Source organism: Macrobrachium rosenbergii, chromosome 22, assembly GCF_040412425.1.
Source record: "Macrobrachium rosenbergii isolate ZJJX-2024 chromosome 22, ASM4041242v1, whole genome shotgun sequence".
NCBI lineage: Eukaryota > Metazoa > Arthropoda > Malacostraca > Decapoda > Palaemonidae > Macrobrachium > Macrobrachium rosenbergii.
In genome coordinates, this window is record NC_089762.1 from 7581073 (window position 1) to 7604048 (window position 22976).

General features: G+C 37.4%; 1 protein-coding gene across 1 annotated transcript in view; it reads left to right on the top strand.

Annotated features, from left to right (window-relative positions):
• LOC136850568 (DNA damage-binding protein 2-like) overlaps positions 1-22976 on the top strand; it is a 336700-nt gene that overhangs the window by 14194 nt on the left and 299530 nt on the right. The window contains exon 2 of the mRNA XM_067124193.1: positions 5396-5654. Within this exon, the coding sequence (XP_066980294.1) occupies positions 5396-5654 (259 nt within the window). The remainder of the gene's footprint in view (positions 1-5395; positions 5655-22976) is intronic.

Here is a 22976-nt window from a genome sequence, read left to right on the forward strand (position 1 = left end):
CAAGTAGAGGTGTTCCTGTCCAACAGGGAACAGCCGGTACCAGCTTGGAGATGCCTCTTAGGGAGAATGTCGTCTCTCTCTCTTTTAATTCCAGGGTCTCATCTCCAGAGGCGATGGGAAAATCCTTATTATTACCCTTATTAGATAATGGGGATAAAACACAAACCATCATAGTGATGAATGCACAGGGTCTAGTTCCGAGTAATTCAAAAAGAAAAATAGTTCTTAGAAGAACTAACCCAAACTGAAAAAATAGATATAATGAATATAAGTGAAATTTGGTACTCACAAGAGAGTGGTAATGATGATCAGATAAAGGGTTACCAAACTTATAGATCAGATAGAAAAAATAGGAATCAAGGGGAAACCGCGATATATGGGAGAAGCACCAATCAAGGAAAAATCTGTGAGAAATATAGTAACACAGAATGTGAATTAATAGCAGTAGAATTTAAAGCTGAAAAATTAGGGAACATTGTAATATACAGACCCCCGAATACTAAAGAGTTTGATATAATAATTGACAAATTGGATGATATATGTAGAAATCACAAAGACTGGACTATACTTCTATCCGGAGACTTTAACTTTCCTTTCGTAGAATGGAAAGAACGAATAGGAGACTGTGGTTGTATTTATACATATAAAAAAAGAGAGTAATAGTAGTGCAGAAGATAAGAGGCAATTTGAAAAGCTATTAGATATGCTACTAGAACATAACATTCAGCAAATAAATCACCTACCAACAAGAAAGGATAATATTTTAGATCTAGTGTTTGTGAACGAGATGAACTATGTTAAAGAAATAATAGTGTATAATACGAGTATTTCAGACCATAATGTCATAGAATTAACAGTCCATTCCAAAACTATTGAAAACAAGAGATAAGCAAGAGAAAAAAAAATGGGAAGGATATGGAAAATATAATTTCTATAGTAATATAATTTCTATGGTCAAAAATAAATGAAGAATTAAACAAAGACTAGGAAAACATATTCGTAAGTGATAATATACAGGTAAATACGTATATATATTATATAAAATTTTAGAGGAAATAGTGGAAAAATATATACCAAAGAAGAAAAGTAAACATCAGTCACACATACCAAGAGACAGAAGGATCTTGTTCCAGAAAATCAGAAAGTGGAGAAAAGATCTTGCAAAAGAAAAGAATGCATGGAAAGTGATTGAGCTAAAAAGTAAGATAGAAAATGCAGAATAAAAGATTATACAGTCAAAGGATAAAGAAAATCAAGACCTTGAAGAAAAGACCCTGCAAAATATCAAACAAAACCCAAAAATTTTTTACTCATATGCAAAAAAGATGAATAAAATAATAGTAGAAATAGGCCCTCTAAGAATTGAAGGCTGATTAACAAATGAAAAAAAGGCAATATGTAACATATTAGCAGAAAGATATAAGAGTGAATTCACACCTAGAATTGATAATGAGGATAATGATACAGAAATAAGAGATGAAAACTGTGAATATTTATCGGACATAGATATTACTGAAGCCGATATTGTGCAGGCTGTTAATGAGATTAAAAATGGATCAGCAGCAGGACCTGATGGTGTTCCTGCCATTTTGTTAAAGAAAGTGGTTCATTCAATCGCAAAGCCACTAGCAATATTATTAAGACAAAGTATAGATAAGGCAAGATTTATGATGAGCATAAATTAGCATATATTACCCCAACTTTCAAAGGTGGATCAAGACTAGAGGCAAGTAATTATAGGCCTGTGAGTCTGACATCTCATATTATGAAAGTTTACGAAAGGGTAATGAAAAAATATATAATGAAACATTTAATGAAAAATAGTTTGTTTAATACAGGACAACATGGTTTTGTACCTGGAAGAAGTACACAGACCCAACTGTTAGCTTACCACGAAAGCATATATAAAAATATGTTAAATGAAAAAGATACAGATGTGGTTTACCTAGACTTTGCAAAAGCTTTTGACAAGGTGGACCATAATATATTTAAAAAAAAAAAAAGAAAACATAACATTGTGGATAAAGTTGGAAGATGGATAAAAGAATTTTTGCAAAACAGAAAACAGATAGTGATTGCTAACGATGAGAAATCGGATGAAGCTACGGTAATATCCGGTGTGCCACAAGGTACGGTGTTAGCTGCATTGCTGTTTGTGATTATGATTGCAGACATAGACAATAATGTTAAAGACTCGGTAGTGGGAAGTTTCGCAGATGACACAAGAATAAGTAGAGAGATTATTTGTGATGAAGATAGGAACTCATTACAAAGAGACCTAAACAATATATATAAATGGGCAGAGGTAAATAGGATGGTATTTAACTCTGATAAATTTGAATCAATAAACTATGGTGATAAAGAAGGAATGCTATATGCATATAAAGGTCCTAATAATGAGACAATCACAAATAAGGAAGCAGTTAAAGACCTTGGTGTGATGTTGAATAGGAGTATGTTATGCAATAACCAAATAGCAATAATATTGGCAAAATGCAAAGCAAAAATGGGAATGTTGTTCCGGCACTTCAAAACAAGAAAAGCCGAACACATGATTATGCTATATAAAATGTACTTACGTAGTCCACTTGAATATTGTAATATAATATGGTACCCACACTACCAAAAGGATATTGCACAAATAGAAAGTGTACAAAGGTCCTTTACAGCTAGAATAGAAGAAGTTACGGACCTTGACTACTGGGAAAGACTACAATTCTTAACTTTATATAGTCTTGAAAGAAGAAGAGAATGCTACATGATTAGCCAGGCATGGAAACATAGAAGGAATTACTGAAAACATCATGGAGCTAAAAATATCAGAAAGAGCAAGCAGAGGTAGATTAATAGTGCGCAAAACAATACCAGGAAAACTAAGGAAAGCACACAGGACATTAATCCACCGCGCACCAGCATCAATAATGCAGCATCTATTCAATGCGCTACGAGCTCATCTGAGAAACATATCAGGAGTGAGCGTAGATGTGTTTAAGAATAAGCTCAACAAATATCTAAGATGCATCCCAGACCATCCAAGACTGGAAGATGCAAAATATACCAGAAGATGCATTAGCAATTCTCTGGTGGACATCAGAGGTGCCTCACACTGAGGGACCTCCTGGGCAACCCCCATGAACTGTAAGGTCTGTAAGGTAAGGTCTCTTCAGGTATGTCTCAGGAATCGCTGCGACTTCCGCAACGAGAACGCAGTTATAGTCTGGAGCAATTCTTGCCTGTCGGATCTTCTGTGGTGTTCAGAAGAAGTGCATCTGACACCCAGAAGGTCTATCGACTCCCCTTTTCCCAACGTTCATCTGTACTCAGATGCCTCAGATCAAGGTTGGGGAGCAACCTTGGAGGAAACCCAGGCTTCGGACCTCTGGAGGGATTGGGAATGAGAGGAGTCAGTAAACCTTGGGAACTCAGGGCTGTAAAGGAAGCCCTCAGGTGTTTTTCAGTCCTAGTATGCAACAACGTAACTCTGGGCGATCAAGATCAACAGAACTCAGTACTATAACACATAGAGTACTGAGAAGTTGCCAAGAACGGAAAGTGTCTCTTCTTCCCCAACTTGTATTGGGGAGTCTCAACGTACTGGCCGACTCGTTAAGTCGCTCTCGTCAGGTATTTTTGGGGGAGAGTGGACTTTGGCTCGGGAAGTAGTATGTCAGGTTCTCCAGAAGTGGCCAGCCTCTGTGGACTTTTTTGCGACGAGATTAAACCATTGTCTTCCGGTTTATTTCTCACCAGTGGTGGACCCCATGTCAATAGACACCTTTGCAACGTTACAAAATTGGAATCACATGCAGGTGTATGCTTTCTGCCATTCAGTCTCATTCATCAGGTAATCATGAAATTGCGGGAGAGTGTCAAGACATCTATGACTCTAATAGCTCCTTGCTGGCTCTACTCCCTTGGTTTCCGGAACTCCTAAGCTCCTTATGGAAGTTACGATGTTCCTTCCCATGCGGAAGATCTTCTCAGACAACTGCATTTTCACCATTATCATCCAAACCCTCCCGTGCTGAACCTAGTTGCAAGGCGACTGCCGAGCGAGCAGCTAGACAGACCGGACTCTCTAAAGCTGGGTCTAGACAGCTTTCTTTCAGCTTGAGAAAGTCAACCCATTAGCTTTACCAGGTCAGCTGCACAATGTATAGAAGTTAGTGTCGTAAGGGAGGTCATTCCATCTCTAGACATTCCTTAGCCAAAATAGCTGATTTTCTTTTAGTCCTTCGGAAAGTCAAGGTTCTTTTGTATTCGGCTATTGCTGGCTACCGCTTAACGCTTAGCAGTACATGTAGTTTCCAAATTCCTGAAAATTTCTAGTAGTAAGATCATCCATGATTTATTACATTCCTTTAAGATTAAATGCCCTGTCTTGCCTACTTGGGCTCCTCTATGGGATTTGTCGGAAGTTCTAATCTTGAGACAATTGATTAGGTGTTTTTATTCTTATGGCTTTAACTACAGCTAGAAAGGTGGGTGAGCTTCAGGCAGTTTCTAGGCTGGTTTCCTAGGCGGGAAATGATATGTATTTGTCTCTTCTTCCGGAATTTGTGGCGAAGTCGGAGTCGGAGGTTAACCCTCTGCATTGTTCGTTTAGGTTCTTTATCTGCAAGAGTTCGTTACTGGTGATCCAGCGGAGTGTCCTTGTGTCTGGTGTGAGCATTAAATTTAAGTCTATTTATCAAAGGTTGAGAAACTCCATCCGCGTCTGTGTACACTTCTACGGTATTTGCAGCAGCGTTGTCAACGGTACCTCAGATAACTCATTTGACAAGATTTTTCCTGTAGCGTTGGTAATGCTGACAGTTAATTACCCACTTTGTGGGTAGAATTATAGGATATAGTTTGGGCTGGTCAGTGACCAGGGCTCATTCAGGTGTTCAGGTAAGTATTACAATACTAGTTTTACTATGAAAACTTCATTTTTATCATAAAATGTATTTTGGTTTCTTATACATAAATTTCTTTTTAATTTGGTATATTTTATGGATATTTTGCTTTAATGTTAATATTTTAAAATTAGTAAATAATTTTTTATCATAAAAAATTATTTAGTCACAAAAATAACTTAAAAATACAGAAATTAGCAAATATTGCTCTGAAAAAATCCGCCAATTAGTGAAATTTCCGCGATTTATTTGGATGTATGTTCCACAGAAAAGTCTGCGAATAGGTGAAGCCACAAATTCTGAACTGCAATATTGTAATTTGTTTCATACTTTGAAGGATTTTCAAGTGTTTTATGTGAAATGACAAATTTTTCATATCTTCTTTATGTACAGTAGAGTGTATTTTGTCGTACATATAAGAAAGAGTTTAACTCATAAAATACTTTAGTTAAACAAACCACTTGTAACTGTTTTTCCTTTTTCTGTACAAACTGAAGCCCCAAACGATCCAGAAATGGTAAACAGCCAAACTACAGAGAAGACTCGGACTCAAGTTCTGATGATGATTTTGAATTACCCCACAAAGTTTCAACCCCCAAGTGTGCAGCACTAAAAAAGAATGCCCAACAAGCAAGGACTTGTCTGAAAGCCTCTACATCAAAAAAGAATGGAGAGATTTCCAAAGCCTCATCATCAAATAACAAAGATTCTCAAAAGGCTAAGAAGAATAAACACAATAAAGAAAATGTTCCAAAGGTAAGTATAGTATATAGTAAAATGTTCATTTGTATAGTTATGTACTTTTTAGCTTGTAAATACAGTATACACAATTTTTCCTAGGTATCCTTGAAAAGGAATGCTTTTCTCTTAACTAAGTTGTCTTTTCCTTTGGAAGTTATTGCAACTCTTGAAGCTTTGTTTAAAGAGATATATACTATATACAGTACAGGCAGTCCCCGGTTATCAGTGGGGTTCTGTTTCCGAGGGTGTAATGATAACCGAAAATTTCGCTAACCGAAATCAGCGATTTCGGGGCTTTTTCAGCGATTTTCAGGGGTTATCGGCACCAAAAAGCGCCGATTTTCGGTTATCGGCGCCTCTGTTAGATATGTATCGGCGCCAATACCCAATTATCGGCGCCGATAAGCGGAAATCAGTGATTTTCGTCACTAGACAAGCCCCATAAAACCGGATTGCTGTTAACCAAGCCCCCCTGTTAACCGGGCACTGCCTGTATAGGATATACAGGCAGTCCCCGATTTACGACTGGGGTTCCGTTTTTGTGCTGCGTTGTAAACTGGAAAATCATCGAAAATCGTCAAAAATCCTAAGAAAACCTTACTTTTAATGCTCTGGTTGCATTGAAAATGATGTAAACTGCATTCTTATTGAGTTTTTCATCAAAAAAGCCTCCAAATTTTGATTATTCTGCCGTTTTGGAGCCATGTTTCTTCCGTCGGATTGACGTACGGCGCATTGTAACCCCAGAACATGCGTCGCAAGCTGGACCCGTCGTAAACCGTGGACTGCCTGTATATATATTACAGGCAGTCTCTGGTTATCAGCAGTGTTCCGTTCCCAACAGCATGACGATAACCGAAAATCAGCAATAATAGCGCCGATCCTCAGTTATCAGCGCCGATAACCGAGAATCGGCACCAATAACCGGGAACCGGTGTCAAAAATCCAGTTATCGTCATCGCTAGACAAGCACTGTAAAACCGGATTGCAGATATTCGGGGACTGCCTGTGTATATATATATGCGTGTGTGTGTTTGTGTTTATGTATATACCATTTAGAAATGCAGCAAGTGAATAAATTTAAATTGGTTTTATTATTACATAATACTGTAAATCAAAGTGTGTAAGATAATGTACACTGCTACTTTGCAAATAAGTGGTTGATATTAGATCTAAAACTTGCAACTATTTCAGGACATTGTTAAATTACCAAAAATCTTTATTTTTTCATTTGCTACTCGTCAGTTGTATTTTGAACTAACGGCAAGAAATTTTTTCCTGCGAGAAGTACAAACCCCACTTGTCAATACACTAGGGAAACATTCACTTGGATCAAATGGGTATATTTTGCCAAGTGTTCAGAATTAATTTTTTAACAAAAATCTTTAATAAAAAGTATAAGCTTTCCAAGGAAAAAGTATTAAATTTGGTTGAGAATTGCCTGACTAGTTTCAAAATAAGTTATTTTAGTAAAAATGAATTGTTCCTACACAAATACAAACCTTTTGGTCTGCACTCCGCTGTGCTTCTGGCTGAAGTCGTGTCCAGATGTCTTTAATGACTCTCTACCCAACTTTTGCCATTCAAACTTTTATTGATTAAACTTTAATAGTAATTCCTTGATTATCTAGATTTTGCTTACCTGGAACTCATACATTCCTGGACCAGAGACAAAGGGCCAAAGATATATAATACAGTGGCACCTTGACCTAACAAACCTCAACTTAGCAGATTTTATTACTTAGTGGAATCGTCGGTGTCCACTAAAAACAATAAAATTAGTTTTTACTGAGCAGAAAGTCCAGTAAGTATGGTAGGGTTATCAGGCGGGACTGAGCACGGCCAAGCAGATGACTTCTCGTCATGAGTGGAAAATCCACTAAGTACACTAGGAGTATTGGGACAGTGAACAAACAAATATATGCACACAACCGAGGCTTTCCTGTTGGAGCTTGTGAAGGTGGATGGTGTGGGAACGAATGAACACACATCACAAACACTTCCCCAGGTGCTCCTGTGAGGGTGGATGGTGAACAAATGAACGAACACACGTAAGTGACCTATGCTTTCTTGGGTATGCCGTTGTGGGTGCACGATGAATGAACACACACAACAATGCTTTCTTCTTTGTCTCTGTGAGGGTGGAAGGTTAACCAACGCATGCACACACACAACTGAAGATTTCCTATATGAGCTTGTGAGCATAGGTCCTTTGTTTTCAGGGCAAGTGACCCAGCTTCCCCTGCTGTATGTTTGCCAAGTGAGGCAATTGTGCTCTGATACCAACATGGTCTTTTTTGTGTATACAATTGCAAAGAAAGTATGTGCAATTATTTATCTTGTGAAAATTATTCTTATTAACCCTTAAATCCGACTGTACGTATTGTACGTTGACTAAAATTGTCTCTTGGGTGCCGAGTGGACGTACCGTACGTCGACTACAAAAAATTTCAACCTTCGGTCAACTTTGACTTGACCGAAATGGTCGAAAAACGCAATTGTAAGCTAAAACTATTACATTCTAGTAATATTCAATCATTTACCCTCATTTTGCAACAAATTGGAAATCTCTACCACAATATTTCGATTTATGGTGAATTTTTGAAAAAAACTTTTTCCTTACGTCCGTGCGGTAACTCTGCCGAAAATTTCAGAAATTCTTTCGTCATTTTGTCGTAATGTGTGCACCGGTTTATATTAGTCGTTACATAAAGTTTTATATATGGAAATGTGTGCAATTTCATGTAGAATACAACAGAAAATAACTCATGGTTGTAGCTTCTATCAGTTTTGAAATCTTTCCATATAAATCACGATAAGTGCCAAAATTTCAACCTTCGGTCAACTTTGACTCGAACGAAATGGTCGAAAAACGCAATTGTTAGCTAAAACTCTTACATTCTAATAATGTTCAGTCATGTACCTTCATTTTGCAACAAACTGGAAGTCTCTAGCACAATATTTCGATTTATGGTAAATTTTTGAAAAACTTTTCCCTTACGTCCGCGCGCGGTAACTCTGCTGAACATCTCAGAAATTCTTTCGTCACTTTGTCGTAATGTTTGCACTGGTTATATTCGTCGTTACATAAAGTTTTATATATGAAAATGTGCGCAATTTCATGTAGAATACAACAGAAAATAACTCATGGTTGTAGCTTTTATCAGTTTTGAAATATTTTCATATAAATCACGATAAGTGCCAAAATTTCAACCTTCGGTCAACTTTAACTCGAACGAAATGGTCGAAAAACGCAATTGTAAGCTAAAACTCTTACATTCTAGTAATATTCAATCATGTACCTTCATTTTGCAACAAACGGGAAGTCTCTACCACAATATTTCGATTTATGGTGAATTTTTGAAAAAAAAAAAAACTTTCCTTACGTCCGCGCGCTAACTCTGCCGAACATCTCGTAAATTCTTTAGTCACTTTGTCGTAATGTTTGCACCATTTTATATTAGTCGTTACATAAAGTTTTATATATGAAAATGAATGCAATTTCATGTAGAATACAACAGAAAATAACTCATGGTTGTATCTTTTATCAGTTTTGAAATATTTTCATATAAATCATGATTAAGTGCCAAAATTTCAACCTTTGATCAACTTTAACTCGACCGAAATGATCGAAAAACGCAATTGTAAGCTAAAACTCTTACATTCTAGTAATATTCAATCATGTACCTTCATTTTGCAACAAACTGGAAGTCTCCAGCACAATATTTCGATTTATGGTGAATTTTTGAAAAAAACTTTTTCCTTATGTCCGCGTGGTAACTCTGCCGAACATCTCAGAAATTCTTTCGTCACTTTGTCGTAATGTTTGCACCGTTTTATTTTAGTCGTTACATAAAGTTTTATATATGGAAATATGCGCAATTATATGTTGAATACAATAAAAAATTACTCATGGTTGTAGCTTTTATCAGTTTTGAAATATTTTCATATAAATCACGATAAATAGAAAAAATTCTACTTTCGGTCAACTTTAACTCGACCGAAATGGTTGAAAACTGCAATTGTAAGCTAAAACACTTACAGTCTAGTAATATTCAATCAATTACCTTCATTTTGCAACAAACGGGAAGTCTCTAGCACAATATTTCAACTTATGGTGAATTTTTGAAAAAAACTTTTTTTTTTACATCTGCACATTACGAATTCATGCATCATTTTGTGATAATATTTTCTCTATGTTGCTTTGATCGTTTTACAATTTGTTATATACCAAAATCATTGCAATTTAGTGTACAATACAAAGAAAAAAAATAACTCGTTAGCTTTAACTGTTTTGCTCACAGCGCGATTTGTATACAATTATATATGAAATTTTTTTTTTTGTGCTGTCATATATTTCAATATTTATATATGATAATGACATTTTTTTCATTTCTGATGGTTGCATACTAAACTTCAGGCAATGACAAAAATGGAGCCAAAATGAACTCTCAATCTTAAAAACTAAGCGTGCTGTGATTTTTGAAAAACTTTTTCCGTCAGCGCGCTAACTCCCGAACGCCGCCGGCATACGACAGACACTTTTGTAAATGGAGGCTCGGCGTTAGAGTGTTAACTTCATTTGTACTATAACTATGGTAATTGTGTATTACTGTACGATGGTTGAAATACAAGCAAAACGGCTGTTGTTATCTGATTCTGTGATAGGCAAAGCAACACTTTCTCAGTCGGTTGTTTATGGCTGTACGCATTTGAGCAAGAGTATAACGTTACTAACAATACTTTTATCATTCTCTTTTACTTTTTTGACTAGAAGATGGGATAAAGAGATGGAGGAAAAGAAGTTGCCCAATTGTAATTTGATCTCTCTCGCTGCCTTATTGTATGCTGCTGCCTGCACCTGCGCAAAACTTAAAAATATTTTATAAATATTTATGTATCGGTATTAATTGCTTACCCCATTTAAAATCAAATTATTGTATGGCAAATTACCGTAACTCAAGCACTACCTGAGTATTTTAATAATTTTATCACAAAAAGTGCATTTAGTCATGAAAGTGAGATGAAAGTACAGTGATTAGTGAATATTTCTCTGAAAAATTCTGTGAATGGGCAAATTTTCAGCAAATAATGTGTATATATGTTCCATAGAGAAGTTCGCAAATTAGGGGGAGTGTACTGTATATTATAAAAAAACAAATAAATATGGTGAGTAAATTATTGGAAACAATCCAAGTTGATAATACAAAAATAGGAAAGCAAAGCTCAACCGCTATAACATAATATTTTCCATGGCTATATTATATAATGGAACATTAATGGTCTGCAGACCAGATTACACCTAGGAGAAATATGACGACTACTAAAAGAATATGAACCAATGGTATTATGTTTACAACATGTCAACAAAACAGTATCAACAGTAGGTAAATACTCCTTAGCATCAACATCACAAGAGGAAGAAGGAAATTTAGGTACAGCCGTATGTGTACATAACAAAATAGTTTACGACAAAGTACCTGCAAACATTACTGATTTGCAAATATTAGGTAATAAAATCCGAATAAAAAAGATAATTATGCAATTTATAATTTATACAGCCAACCTAATAAAAATTACGACATTGATAAACTTAACGGATTACGTAACAATGCCAAAGAACCTACATTAATAATAGGTGATTTTAATGCTCACAACCCGATATGGGACTATAATTGTTCAAACTCAAATAGAGCAGGAGGTAAAGTAGAAGAATTAATGGATTCAAATGATGTGCTGTATAAATGATGACGAAGTCAGCACATATTATTCAAAAACACATGGAACATTTTCCTCAGTAGACTTAACTCTATGTACCTCAAATATAGTAGACAGATTAAATTGGAATACAATTGATGACTTGCGCATCAGTGGTCACTTCCCAATATTAATTTCATTATTACAATATGATCCCGCAAAACATGCCGCTCACTATAACATTTATAAAGCAGATTGGGAGTGATATGAAATACACACTAAGAGTATCCCAACTTTTCAATATTTAAATGACCATAACATGAAACTAATAAATTTCTTGTTGATTTCATTAAAAATGCTGCTGATAGAACAATACCAAAATCAAAACCTCATCCAACAAAACACAAAGTTCCATGGTAGTCTGATAAGCTAACGGAATTAATAAAAATAAAACGTTCAGTAGGGAGATGACTACATAATTACAATAAAAAATTCAACAAAATGAATAAAACATTACCAATATTAGAAGGAACTTTACAAAAAATGATTATATTATTGTTAGAAATTGATACAGTAACCCGTAATGGATGGATCCCCTCAATAGAGGATCCTAAACATCTTTTGGGTGGTGGACAGATCCCCTCTGAGGAGGATTAATATTACAAGCCATACGATTTGTCTGTATCGAGCGGAAAAGAGTTTCCAGTACTGTACTTCAATGGCCCATAAATATGAATTGTGGCAACTAAAGTATTCAGCTCAGCTCAATCGTGAGCATCTCAGGAACTTCAGTATTGTTCTTGACTTGGAGGGGAATATCTTGCTCCTCTCTCTCTCTCTGCCATGACATCTTTTTATTTATTTGCTCATAAATATACCTAGGGATTACTGTTGGTTTTAGTTCCTATCTTTTATGATATGATGTCAGTTATAGTTGTAATTTTGCAAAGAAATATTAGAAAAAAACATGTATAAATCCAAAACAAGTTACTTCATTTCCCGATCTCTGTAAATCTACATAAATATTTTACAACAAATATGCTCAGAATTTGTTACTGATTTTAGTTTTTACTGTATATGTTATGATATTGTGTGAGTTGTAATTACAGTGAACCCCCCGTATTCGCAGGGGATGTGTCCCACACCCCCCCGCGAATGCTTACAACGCCCCTCTAAAAACGCTTATACCTATCTACCATGAAGGGTCAAACACCAAAGTATGCCTAAAAATACCAGCCTACATCAAATATACATTAAACTATTACCTTATTAATGTATTAATCTTTGAAATGATACTATTAATATAATTTCCAAGCCATCTTAAACATTTTATCATTACATTTATACGTACGCACTGTATGGCTTACAGCTGTAGGTGAAAATAATCCAGTCCCCCCTACGTATTCAGACACATTTTCTTTCATACAGTTATAAGCCGTCCCGTTTTCTTTTCGGGGGGAACCATTGGTATGTACGTATACAGTATGTAATTCACAAAAAGAGAGAGAGAAAAAAAAAAAAAGTATGCACATTTGAAAAAACTTAATACTCCGTATATTTGTACCTGTCTACCATGAAAGGTCAAACACCAAAGTACTGTATGCCTAAAAATACCAGCCTACATCAAATATACATTAAACTATTACCTTATTATTTTATTAATCTTTGAAATGATACTATTAATATAATTTCCAAGTAATCTTAAACATTTTATCGTTACATTTATACGTACATACTATGGCTTACAGCTGTAGGTGAAAATAATCTAGTCCCCCCTACGTATTCAGCCACGCACATTATCTTTCATACAGTTACAAGCTGTCCCGTTTTCTTTTCAGGGGAAACATTGGTATTTACGTATACATAATTCACAAAAAGAGAGACACAAAAAATTTTTAAAAAATTTATGCACATTTTAAAAAATTTAATACTACTGTACTTATATATTAAGATTACTACATACGTAAATCATACAGGTACTCACCGGCGATGAATGTTGATTAAAGATGATGATGATGAATTACCTGTGCAGTGCGATGAATGATGAAGATATGACTGCACAACAGAGCAGAGGAGATACAACTCATCTGAGGGTGCCTCTTCACCTTCAGGAGGCACGACTTCAGGCGGTTGGGGAGGCACTTCTTCAATTGATTTGGGAGGCATGACTTCAGGCGGTTGGGGAGGCACTTCTTCAGGCGATTCGAGAGGCACTACTTCAGGCGATTGGGGAGGCACTTCTTCAGGCGATTCAAGAGGCACTACTACGGGTGATTTGGGAGGCTTTGGAGGGGCCTTCTTCGTCCGTTTGATGAAGATGGAGATAGGTAGCTGCTGTCGCTGCTTTTTCATGGTGGTGAGAGTTTGATTATAGGGCTCCCATGCTGAATCAAGGAGGTTTGAAAACTTTAAGGAGCGTTCCATAAAAGGATCCCATGTTGAAACATACTCCTGCATATCCTTAATCATTCTCTTCATGTGGGACAGACGTTCCAAAGTCAGGCCGCTCTCCTCTTCCTCCTGCTCCTCCCCTGAACCTGGTGAATCTCCTTCCTCACTGGCAGACTTCGTCAGCTCTTCCAAATCCTGGTCTGTCAGGGGGTCAGAGTGAGCATCAATAAGGGTGCCGATTTCATCCTTGGTGATGTCCTCGAAGCCTTCCCCACCTAGAATCCTCACCAACTGGACAGCCTTATTAATGGCCGAATGTTGAATTTCTTCAGGAGAGAAGCCCCTGTAATCATGAACACACTCCGGCTGCAACTTGTTCCAGCAAGCGTTCAGTGTCTCCTTCTTCATGTCATTCAGTGATCGGCTGATGATGCTCAGACATGTGGCAATCGTGAATTTACGCCAATATTCTTTTAGCGTAAATTCACTGTCACTGTCCATTGCAGTTACAAGGTGCTGGAGAGAGTTCCCGGTATAGAGTGCCTTGAAGGCATGGATTACGCCCTGGTCCATAGGCTGGAGGAGAGAGGTGGTGTTGGGAGGGAGGAACTCAAGCTGGACTCCCGTGTAAGAAAGATCGAGAGGGTGGCCACCAGCATTATCCATAATCAGCAACACCATGAACTCCATGCCCAAGTTGTTCAGGTATTGCCTAACTTGAGGGATGAAGCTCTGTGAGGACTTTGGTGATCCAGGCCTTAGGGTTATGCATCCATAACACAGGAAGCAATGCCTTTTTCTTATTCTTGAGGGCCCTGGGGTTTGCAGCCTTGTAAATGAGACCTGATTTAAGCATGAAAGCAGCTGCATTCCCACACATGATGAGGGTAACCCTATCCTTCTGGGCCTTGAATCCAGAGGCTTTAGCTTCGTCCTTCATAAGGTATGTCTGGGAAGGCATCTTCTTCCAGAACAGGCCAGTCTCATCCATATTGAACACCTGTTCTGGATGGTAGCCCTTCTCCTCGATGATCTTCTTGAAGGCCTCCGGATATTTTGCGGCTGCTTCAGTGTCTGCAGGTGCTGATTCCCCATGCAGAGTAACAGACTTTAGGTGGAACCGCTTTTGAAATCGGTGGAACCACCCCTTGCTGGCCTGGAAACCTTGAGGCGCTGATGATGGTCCTGCTTGGGGCTCTTCCCCCTCTTCTTCTTCTGCTGGTTCATCAAAGCCTAAAAATTCTAATTCGCCTTCTTCAATGCCTTCCTCTGCCTGTACTACGTCGTCGCTTTCCTTAGCAGTTGATGACTGCTGGTAGAGTTGTCGCGCTTTCTCACGAATGATGTTGGAGTCGAGGGGCACGTTTTTCTTCCGGCAGTCATTTATCCAGATTGCCAGAGCAGATTCCCTTTTCATGATTGTTTTATCCCGCACTGTTGCAACTGTCTTTACACTGCCGAAGTAGTTCATACTCACAGACTTGCGTATCTCCGGCTCTTTCTTCTTGATGTATCTCACTGTGCTCTCATTAACACTGAAATGGCGTCCAACCGCGGCAAAACTTTTGCCCTCCTTCAACATGTCAAGAAGTTTCACCTTCTCCTCGAGTTTCATAACAGTCTTCTTTCATTTAGACTCTTTGCCAGAAGGCTTTAAAGGAGCAGGGCATTTTTTAGGAGGCATTTTAAGGCTGAACACCGCTGATGCACAAAGATAAAAAATCAAAACGGACAGAAGCATGGTTTCACACAGTAAGATGCTGCGAACTTATATGTACAATCTGAGGAGGATGCCGTGGAGCGGTCTCCCAGAATTCTGTGTTCGCGAGTTGGTTGTGAATGTTCAGCCAATAAGCGCCAAGTGAACAGCCAATGAGCGCCAAGGAAAATGAATGGTGCTTCTGGATTGGCTGCTTTGCAGATGACATCCAATAGTGTGTCGAGTATCACTGGTCCTGGGTACACAGCGTCCAGCATCGCGATTTCTTTGTATTTGCAGAGAGGTGGCTTGGGTGAAGCACTTTTAAGAAAAACAAATATATATTATTGAAATTTTTCGTTGTTTATGTTAATATATTACAGTACTGTAATATTTTAAAATTAGTAAATCATTTTTCAACTTACAAAATGTACTTACATTAGTCATTAATATATACTTAGTACATACATGAAAATGCTATGTACCGCAGATGTAAACATATGTACCCTGCAGTATTCCTGTTGTCTTACGTATATAAGATATGCTCTACGTACTACCCGTAGTACTGTACTGTACTATGTATCATCCTAAAACACTTTTTGTATGTAATATTTAAAAATCATCCTACAATAAAACATTTTATAAAATGTACGTACTGTATGCGCAGAAGATCAGTGTTAGTATATGTACACGCAACCAGTAGTACCATGCATATACCGTAGCGGCAAATTATTGGCAAATGACCCAATATAACCCGGTTTATTGCTATCTCACGTTTGTGTGTTTTGCGTGTAGAGTACTATGGCCTAAAAATATTTTTTGAAATCATGCATTAAGATGTCCTCTGAATGCTCTGCTTCTTCTAAGGCCTCTGGCCAATAGCCTACAATTACTGTAATGACTGATGAGAAGAAAGTACTGTAGACATGATTGTTTTGTTACGAGAGGGCAAAAGTCACGGAGAAGTAGCAGCCCATTACAGCATGACATTATTTGCGGTCGCCTGCATTGAGCATGAACAAGGTAAAATACTCATGCAGCCCTACTGTACCACCTTCGTTGCCATGTTCAAATACCTTAACATGACAGCGCCTCTCGTCATTCATCGTACTGCACAGCTAATTCATCATGATCATCATATACAGCATACTGAAATCAACATTCATCACCAATTACTACCCATATGATTTAACTTTACTGTATTATTTATTATTAAGGTACCCATTGTAGTATTACATAATATTATTTAATTTCTATTACTATTATATGTACAGTACTGTAGTACAGTATTATTATTGATTTACATGATTATTTAATGTTATTATACAATAAATATGAAAATACAGAATACTATTGCTTTACGAAAAAGACAAAAAAAATCTGCATCCGCGAATATGGAGTTTCCCGCAAATATTTTTATAGATATGTTCCATGGAAAAACTCGCAAATACGTGAGTTTCCCGTGAAATTTTTTTTAAATAGGTTCCATAGAAAAACCCGTGAATGGGTGAGTCCGCGAACCTTGAGAACGCCAATACGGGGGGTTTACTGTATAATTTTACAAATTAAAATAAAATAAATTATTAGAAAAAACACGTATAACTTTGTAAAATTTACGAGTTTTGTAAAAGAGGCCCTACACAGGGTTGTAAATAGTCACTTTCAACTTCCCGTGGAAGGTAGGGGAAATTTTTTAGAATTTTTTTCTTACACCCTGTACATTTGCATATCTTCCTCTTTCCATTGATGTGTTTTTTCTTAAATTGGCCAACCTTAAAGATTACTTGGTCTGGCATTGTGCATTATATATAATTAGCCCATCCCTTAAGGGTTAAAACCTCTATACAACAAATTATCTGCAAAATTTGAGAAAGAAGTAATTCAAGGAAGAATCATTTCGTGGAAGAAATATGTGACAGATCTTTCTAAAAACACTCTCATACAAAAAATATGGGAAAAATTCAGGAAAATAAATGGTAACCATGTTAAACCACCTAGACATGCCATATTAGAAGATGGGAAAAGAATACTTGATCCGAAAGAAATAAGTAGTTTAATAGGAGAAAACTTAGCAAATGTAAGTAGTGATAGTAATTTGGATGAACACTTCTGCACAAAGAAAAATTTTAATATAGAATTAATAACAATAAATTTTGAAACAATAGAGGATTATATATTATAATAGAAAATTTAATATGGAAGAGTTGGAATTTGCTCTCATGAACAGCAATAAATCTGCCCCTGGAGGTGACAATATTTGTTTTGAAATGACCTGCCACTTAGGATCTTTGGCAAATGTTCTTATGACAGACGAATCAACGGCCTGTCTAGCGGTGTTACATCTAAATTGATGCCGTCACATTTTTCTAAGACATACACAAAATAATTGAAATGATCAGCGCCAATCAATATTTGCACATTTTCAAGTGCGTCACTTTCAACCTCCTGATCAGCAAGTGTGTAACCTTTCTGTTGCAAATGCTCTCTTACATTCATTAGCCCAACATTGTGAATGGGTGTGTTTACTTTACCATGAACTAACAACCATAACCTCAGGATTCGTTGGCCTATTCTCATCTGGCATGCTACTAAGTTAAACTCCCCCTCCATCACATCAGTTGCAAAGGGTGCAATATTCAATGCAACCTTTTTGATGATGGGAAGGTTTAAATCAGCGGCCAAACGACTAGAAATAAAGCTCCTTTGGCTTCCAGTGTCGAGAAATAATTGGGTCAACATTCCTTTTTATTATTACCACGAATGGTAGCTGAAGCAGTGGGCAATAAAGTAGGTGGCAATTCCACTCTATTAGGAGAATTTAATAGCCTAGCATTAACAGACAGCTTCTCGTCTGATTTGTTACACTGATCGTTTACATTACGCTTTCTCTTTGGGCCTCTTTTTGTTGGGTCTGTTTCTGAGTGGCGGCTTTAGACACAAGTTTGGATCTAGGAACGGTGTTGCTAGGCAAAGCTACATTAGGATTTTGATTAGATGTTACATTATTGGAACAAATGAGGCTATGGTGACGTTCTCCACACATTTTGCACTTTTGGTTACTACGGCACTCATGACTACGATGTCCTTCACAAGGCAATTGAAACATTGTTGGGTTTGCATTAAGACTTACGGTCATTTACACTGACAAAATTCCGACAGTCATTCGCAGAATATCCCCTTGTTGCAAAAGGGGCAAGATTTGACGTGAGCAGCAGCTGATGTCTGTTCAGTCTTAGGCTTTGAGGAGTTTGCAAGATGGCGTCATGATTGCAACGTCGCGTAAAGTATGAATGTGGAAGTCTAGAGCGTCATACAGTTCGGTTACTGAGTAATCTGACACGCAAAAGGTTGACAACTTGAGGATAGACTCCCCCGACGAGTTTCTTGTTCACAATAGCAAGTTTGATTTGGAACTTTCTGAGGCTTTCATGCTCAAAGGTAGGGATAGGCAAATCCCCTAGGCAATTGAATAACATCTGTTGTGAGTTACCATACAACTTGTCTAGCAAACAGATCGCTACATCATAGTTCTCTTCGGTGACACTCAACGACTTTATCAATCTAAGTGGTTCATCTTCTAACACGCTAAGTAGGTGTGTGAACTTGGTGATTGGATTTAGCTCTGAATGGTTGTGGACATGGACACTGGAAAACTGTTTGAGTGTTGCATATTTACTTGTACCCCCGTTAAAGACAGGTAATTTAATTTCCCTTAATTTAACTGGAGGTGGTTGATAAGTCTGGGAAAGCTGTGAGACTCTCGCCTTTAGCAGCTCCAGCCTCACTGAGTGCATTGCACACGTCTTCATTAGAGACATCCTGTAACTTAACACCAGCCTTAAAAATGTCGGTAAGTTCGTCATGATCTCGATCGATGTTTTAATGAGATCCCGATACATCTACAGGTTGAGTCCGTGGCAGTTCTCGGTTGGACTCTTGTATGTAATGTCTGAGAAGGGTGTTAAGGGCTGCTACTTTAGCCGCCATTTTGACTACTTTAATAATTATGTTCTTGGGCGTTGCAAATCTGCTTAGATGATTGCATGATCTCTCAGTTTGGCACTGCAGATCACTAGCATTCAACAGTTTGGGCTCAACCGCTGCTAGATCATTACCCTGATAAGACAACAAAATCACTCGTATGCTACGTGTCCAGAATTCTGCATTGCTCTAATGCTACTCAGAATGGTATAACCTAACCACATGTGTCCTGGCCAGTTACCTAATTATCTGAGCGTCAAAGGACCAGATGTTGAGAATTTTTCTCTTTTATCTTGGGTTCATGCCCAGTGTTCTGGGTAGGAATACGAAGTCCACAGACTACTGCTTTGAAACAGCACAACTGTGCAGGTGGTGGCTACACAAAACACAAGTACATTTTGTTATTTTACTACAAAAATAGACTACAATACAAAAAACATACCCAAGTGCAAAGAATTCAGTACAACACAAAAAACATACCCAAGTGCGAAGAATTCAAGAAGTTAAGAGGGTATTCTGGCTATCACAATTACATACCCAAGCTGTTTAAAACTATAGCTGGGTTTACAAAAATCCAGTGACCACGAAGTCATGAAAGAAGCAAAGAAAAAAAAAAAATCACAGAAAGGGAGATGCAATGAGATACTCAGCACTTTCACGTTGCAATGAAATAATGTAGGCTTCAGCTACAGATGACTTACTTTAAATTGTTACCATATGAACTAAACAAGGCACAAAGATTGAAATTCTGGATCACGGTGGCTGAATCAAGGCACAAAATTTACGGTAAGTATGTTAAAGAATCACTAACATCACAATTTCAATCTTTCCCAGAATTTTGCCCTTCGGGCTCATCAGTGCTGTGTCACTTCACGACACGTTACAAATTAACAAAATAACTGAGATGGACATTAATTAAATTGTATAATAATTACCCAAGGCAGCATGGACAATTGATCTAAGCAGGTGGCCAGTTTCCCGGGGAAAACGACACACCAAGAACACGTCTGGTCTATAGCGTAGCGAGAATATAAATGGGGAGTGATGTTCTGGCTTTGCCAAAAGATTGTCCCTTTCAGAAATTTCATGGTTTTAATTATGTTACAGTAAACAGTCTTTTCATTCCCACAAATCTAATTAATCCAAGGTGCAACGTACAGCGCATTCCTCAAGCATAAAGACGTAATAAAAGAAAAAGCAATTCATTTTTAATCAGAACCATCGCGTAAACCTTCCATGTCACCGATTAATCACTACGCGAATTATTACAATCGTTTGCTGCAATTTCCACTGATATCCAAACTGACTACAGTGAACCCCTCAGATTCAGCGGGGATGCGCACTCGCACCCCGGAAATAGCTAAAACCGCGAATACTTAAAACCCTCTAAAAACACTTAGAACTGCCCATTTTGATAGTTTAAACACAAAAAAAACCCTGTAAAAATGCTTATAACTGAGTATTTTAATAGTTTTATCACAATAAGTGCATTTATTCATGAAAATTATATGAAAATACAGTAATTAGTGAATATTTCTCAGTGAAAAATACCGCAAATGGGCGAATTTTCCTCGAATAATGGCAAGATATGTTCCACAGAGAAACCCGCGAATGCGTGAGTCCGCGAATCATGAGAACGCGAATACGGGGTGTTTACTGTAGATAGGAAGTTTTGTTGGCAAAATCCCTGCAGAATTTTTGTCAACACTTGAATCTAAATTTTATTTTCTTTTTACCTTTCTAACATCGAAAGTAATTCCTTATAACACTGTATGATTTAAAAATACATGTTAAATATAGAAAATGGGAAATCATCACAGACCAAAGTAAATCAGGAAGATGGGGATAAGTAGGAATATTTTACGAGTATGAATGAATATACTTGTGACTGTAAGAAGAATACATTGTAATCAATCACGAGAATACTGGGGGTAATCAGGGAAGGTGCTGAAGGAACAGCTGCTGCTTCTTCCTCATGTTCTTTTGTTCTTTGCAAAATTCTTACTAGCAGAATAGGCACCCAGAGCAAAATATGAACTTCCAGGTGGCAAAGGGAGTGCTCCAAACTCAGTTTAAAGTTGTTTGTATCTCTGAAAGTTCATAAGTAGGGTAGCATCTGTATATTTAGTTACAAATATGGGGGAAAGGGTAGACAATTGCCTTTTGCATAAAGTTTTCGGTTTAAAGTGTGATGGTTGTTGTTCATATGTATTATGTTTTGAGTGTTTACATTTATGTGGTATTGACAAGGTTAGGTGAGTAAGGGTATGGAGTTGTCCATGAGCACTCATAGATTTTTTATTCACCCTTATCCAGATTTCACCATTATCTGATTGGCCGTTGGCTCTATTAATCCGGGTAATCTCTTCATTATCCAGAGCTCGACAATATCCAACATAACCGAACCGGGGACCAAGTATGTATGAAATATATAAATTTTTAAAGATTTGAAAAAAATGCTCTCCGATGGTTTGCAATGCTGCGTGGCCTAAGGAAATGTTGATAAAACTTTTTACGCATATGAGGAGACTGAGAAAGGATTTTAGGAGGTGTGGGATGCCTGGAAAATTTTCCAAGGAGGGGGGCTGGTCAGGTGTTCGGGCACCATGGGAAAGGAGGGGCTGTAAGGCAGTTTAGAAGAAGATTTACCCATAGAAAGGGTTTTGTTTTGGAAGGTGGGTGGAGTAGGAAAGGAGTTTCCTTGACTGGGAGGGAGTGGGAATGCAATGTGGGATGGGCTGAGAGGGGTAGGCAGATATTTGACTTTGTTAGAGCTTATTTTGTTTTGTTATGTTGATGCCTTTTCCACATCTTATTAAAGGATATGCTCAGTCTTGTACTGTAAGAGAGAGAGAGAGAGAGAGAGAGAGAGAGAGAGAGAGAGAGAGAGAGAGAGAGAGAGAGAGAGAGAGAGATTTGAAGCTAATAACACTCTCTCCTTCCCTTTTATTTATTTAATGCTATTGTCATTTTTATTTTTATTTTATCATTTTTTAAAATTTTTGTTTTGTCATTTTCACTGTATAAAAGATGAAAAACAATCAAAAGATGAAAAAACAATCATATTTACAACCCAAAACAGACAGAGAAATGCATTTGATACCCCCAGCATATGCAGGTATGGTTGCATTCATACACAACATTCCTTCCCTTCAGTTGAGGGAGGGGGAAACAAGTTATAAATAGCTCATCATGTTGCCAACATCTATGACAAAACCAGTGACAAATGTTGCAGTAGTGTATAAATATTTCAGATTAATGTTCTACTGTGAATGTGAACATTGTATTCGAGATGAAATATCAACAATGATAAAAGATTCTCTTGTGTACTGTTATATGTGTGTGATAATTATTTGTTCGTACACAAATACAAACCTTCGTTCATTACATAGGATTTAACTTGTGAATGCCAGGTGGAACAGCCATTGAACTTTCAGACAAGGTCATTAACTACCAACTACCCACCCACTAGTCGATCTGCACTCCACTTTGCTTTCGGCTACCGTCATATGAAGATGTCTTCTGAGCTGTCTGCCTGACTGCCGTTTGCTTTCAATGTTTTTTTGCTC